Here is a 2,766-nt window from a genome sequence, read left to right as displayed (position 1 = left end):
CCCCTCGCCCCCCCTCAAGACGAAGGGCCCCATCTCAGCTCGCAGGGAGGGGAGGAGGAAAGAGTTTGCTCTGGCTCCTGGGTCGCTCACTCTAGCCCTAAGGCCGGGAGCGCTGGTCTTCCCAGCTCCCGAGCCACCGCCATGTTTCCGCAACGCGGGCAACACCCTCGAGAGCGTCGCGGACCCGCCCGTCCGGATCTCGCACACGATGGCCTTCGAACTCAACAAAAAAGACGTACTGGAAGGGCTCCTCGAGGCTCGGCCGGCTGTTAATGCTCGTCAAGTTCAGACCGGCTGCGCGGAAGGCGGAGAGCACGTCAGCCAGAGCACCAGGGGCGGTGTGGGGAACCATGAAGGAGACCATGGACTTTGTCGTGCCAACATCGGACTGGCAAAGTTTGGGTGGTAAAGGTGTCTTGGACAACTCGACGTTTTCTTTCCGGATGACGAAAAATCGAGTTGTATTGTCAGAGCGGTCTTCGATGCTCGCAGCGAGGATATCAATGCCGTGGAGCTGGGCAGCGATCTCGCTGGAAATGGCGGCACTAGTGCCGGTCTCGTCTTCGGCAACGAGAGCTGCGGCGCGGCTGGTCGATGACACATCGATCGCTTCTATGCCCTTGAGGTACGTCTGAAGGAATGCTGAACACTGCCCCCATGCCTGGGGATGGGAATAGAGACGGCGGATGTGGGTGAGATCTGTCAGGGGCTTGGCACGGGGCTTGGGCGGGTGCGGCTCTGAAGCCGTGGGGGTGCATGCTCCGGAGCCGGGGGCAGACGCGCTGGACAATGCAGATACAGAAGTCGGAGCGACTGGTGTCGATTCAGGAGTTGCAGTCACGGGTTTAGAGGCACCTGCAGTATTGGCATTGGGTGGTAGGTGCCCTACGAGAAAGTGGTGGACGTCGAGGTAGTTCTCGCCGCAGACAGAAATGTCGGGAGAAAGTGCGTGTCGGTCAGCGAAGCAGTCAAGAGTGAAGACAACCGAGCCATTGGTCGAATTCTCAAAAGGTACAACGCCGTATGTGACATGCCCGGCTTGGACGGCGGTGAAGATATCTGCGTGTGTCAGGCGATGGCGGCTTGGTCTGGATATCAAGAAATGGCCTACCGGGGATGGTGACAAGTGGCTTCAATTCCCAGTCGCTCTCCGGAAACACCTGCAGGGACGCCTGTGATGATGATTTAGCACGGGATTTGGCAGCCGAGTGCTTCAGAGGCCAGGAGGACTGTGTCATATCGGTTTACCTGATGCGTGTACGAAGCCTGAGGGCCAAGAAACCCGACGAGTGGTTTGCCGGAAGCCTCATCTCGCGTTGGTTCCGACATATCGTCTGCAGGAAAGCCAGCGATAAGAGCGTCAGATCTCTCCGCCTGCCTTGAGATGAGGTCAATCCCAGGTCAGCCGAGGAACCGTTGAAGTGTGTCACAGACTGTAGAAGCAACGGGTCCGGGGGGGTGACGAGGCGTTGCGGTCAATCAGCTGTGGGACGGTGACGGGCGGGAGGCCACACAGCACGTGTACCACGCAATGATCGATACGAGAAATGAACAATGGCGTTTGTCCGACGAGATGAGGCTGATGATCAGTCGCAGCGTGATCATCGATGAGGGGTCGTAGTTATCGTAGTTGAGTTGGGCGAGGGTTTTCTTCTTCGGTTGAATTCCCCACGGCGGGCGGCATCGGACAAGTTGGAGCGCGCAGGGGGGCAGTCGCTGTACCACTGGTGGCAGTCACTGCTCCACTCTCGCCTTCCTGTTCGACGTCTTGTACCTGGCTTGCCTGGGCGGTGACAACCGGCCGGTTGTCAACCCACGAAATGAATTGATGGAAATGATTGGTGTTTTTGGCCGTCCACCGGGTGAATGGTCACTGGCGATGTGGCCCGTTGCTTGCTAGGTACCTACCTTAGGTACCTACCTGCCGCGACTTCTTCCCTGGATGGGATATTTAAGAACCTAAGGTGCCTAGGTAGGTAAGGTAGGCACCTAAGGTACCACCTACCCGATACTGTCCGTGTAACCTCTGACTTATCTCTGTGCGGCATCGTGCCGTCTTCCAACAACGGCCTCATTCGTGTAATTGATCATGATCGCCTCATGAGCAACATCCAGCTACTGCTTTCGGTCCATGGCCGCCTGCACCAGCTCTTTGCCCCCCTCGACCCAATCATCCCAACAGACGCTCAGCGTGGCCGTGTCCCTCCACAAGTCCTCCGGATCGCCGCCCGGCGGCAGCCCCCGACCGTTGCCAGTCTTGCCCCGCGCGACGCCGTTCTTGAAAAGCATGTGCCACCGCGTGATGCCCTCGTCCTTGAACCCCAGCCGGTGCGCCAGCTTGATGGAGCCCGCATTGCGCGCGTGCGCCCGCCACTGCACCCTCACAAGCCCGAGGCCGCCGTCCTCGGGCCTGTCGAGGGCGTACCGCACGAGCAGCCCGGCGGCGTTGGTCGCGACGTGCGTGCGCTGGTACGGCGGCAGGATGTACACCCAGCCAATCTCCGTCGTGAGCGTCGTCGTCGAGCTCCGGAAGTAGGACATCATGCCGGCGAGCTCGCCCTCGTCGTCCTCGGCCGACGCCGGCCGCGTCGTATCGATGACAGCATACGTGAAGAAGTCGGGGTTGGCATACGACGTCTTCTCGAGAAACTCCGTCTTGAACTCTTCGACGCTGTACCAGGGGCCCGACGGCGTGTACGTGAAGAGGACGGCGTCGCTGCCAGCGAGCGCATGGAAGCGTTCAGCGTGACGGTCCTTCTGCTGCCG

The 2,766-nt window shown here is 59.9% G+C and overlaps 2 protein-coding genes across 2 annotated transcripts; both read right to left on the bottom strand.

The window, feature by feature from the left end:
• Window positions 1-97: 97 nt before the first annotated feature.
• VDBG_06759 (PDT domain-containing protein) lies at window positions 98-1,238 on the bottom strand (the record flags this gene model as incomplete). The annotated part of the gene is made up of 2 exons (XM_003003151.1): window positions 98-1,059; window positions 1,112-1,238. The coding sequence occupies 2 exons, from the start codon at window positions 1,236-1,238 to the stop codon at window positions 98-100; spliced, it is 1,089 nt and encodes a 362-aa protein (XP_003003197.1).
• Window positions 1,239-2,115: 877 nt separating this feature from the next.
• On the bottom strand, window positions 2,116-2,541 carry VDBG_06758 (acetyltransferase; the record flags this gene model as incomplete). The annotated part of the gene is made up of 1 exon (XM_003003150.1): window positions 2,116-2,541. One exon carries the CDS (start codon window positions 2,539-2,541, stop codon window positions 2,116-2,118), a length of 426 nt encoding a protein of 141 aa, XP_003003196.1.
• Window positions 2,542-2,766: the final 225 nt, after the last annotated feature.

This window comes from Verticillium alfalfae, genomic scaffold (genome assembly GCF_000150825.1).
Source record: "Verticillium alfalfae VaMs.102 supercont1.8 genomic scaffold, whole genome shotgun sequence".
Lineage (NCBI taxonomy): Eukaryota > Fungi > Ascomycota > Sordariomycetes > Glomerellales > Plectosphaerellaceae > Verticillium > Verticillium alfalfae.
The sequence above is the reverse complement of the archived record's forward strand: the minus strand, read 5'-3'. Positions and strand labels throughout refer to the sequence as shown.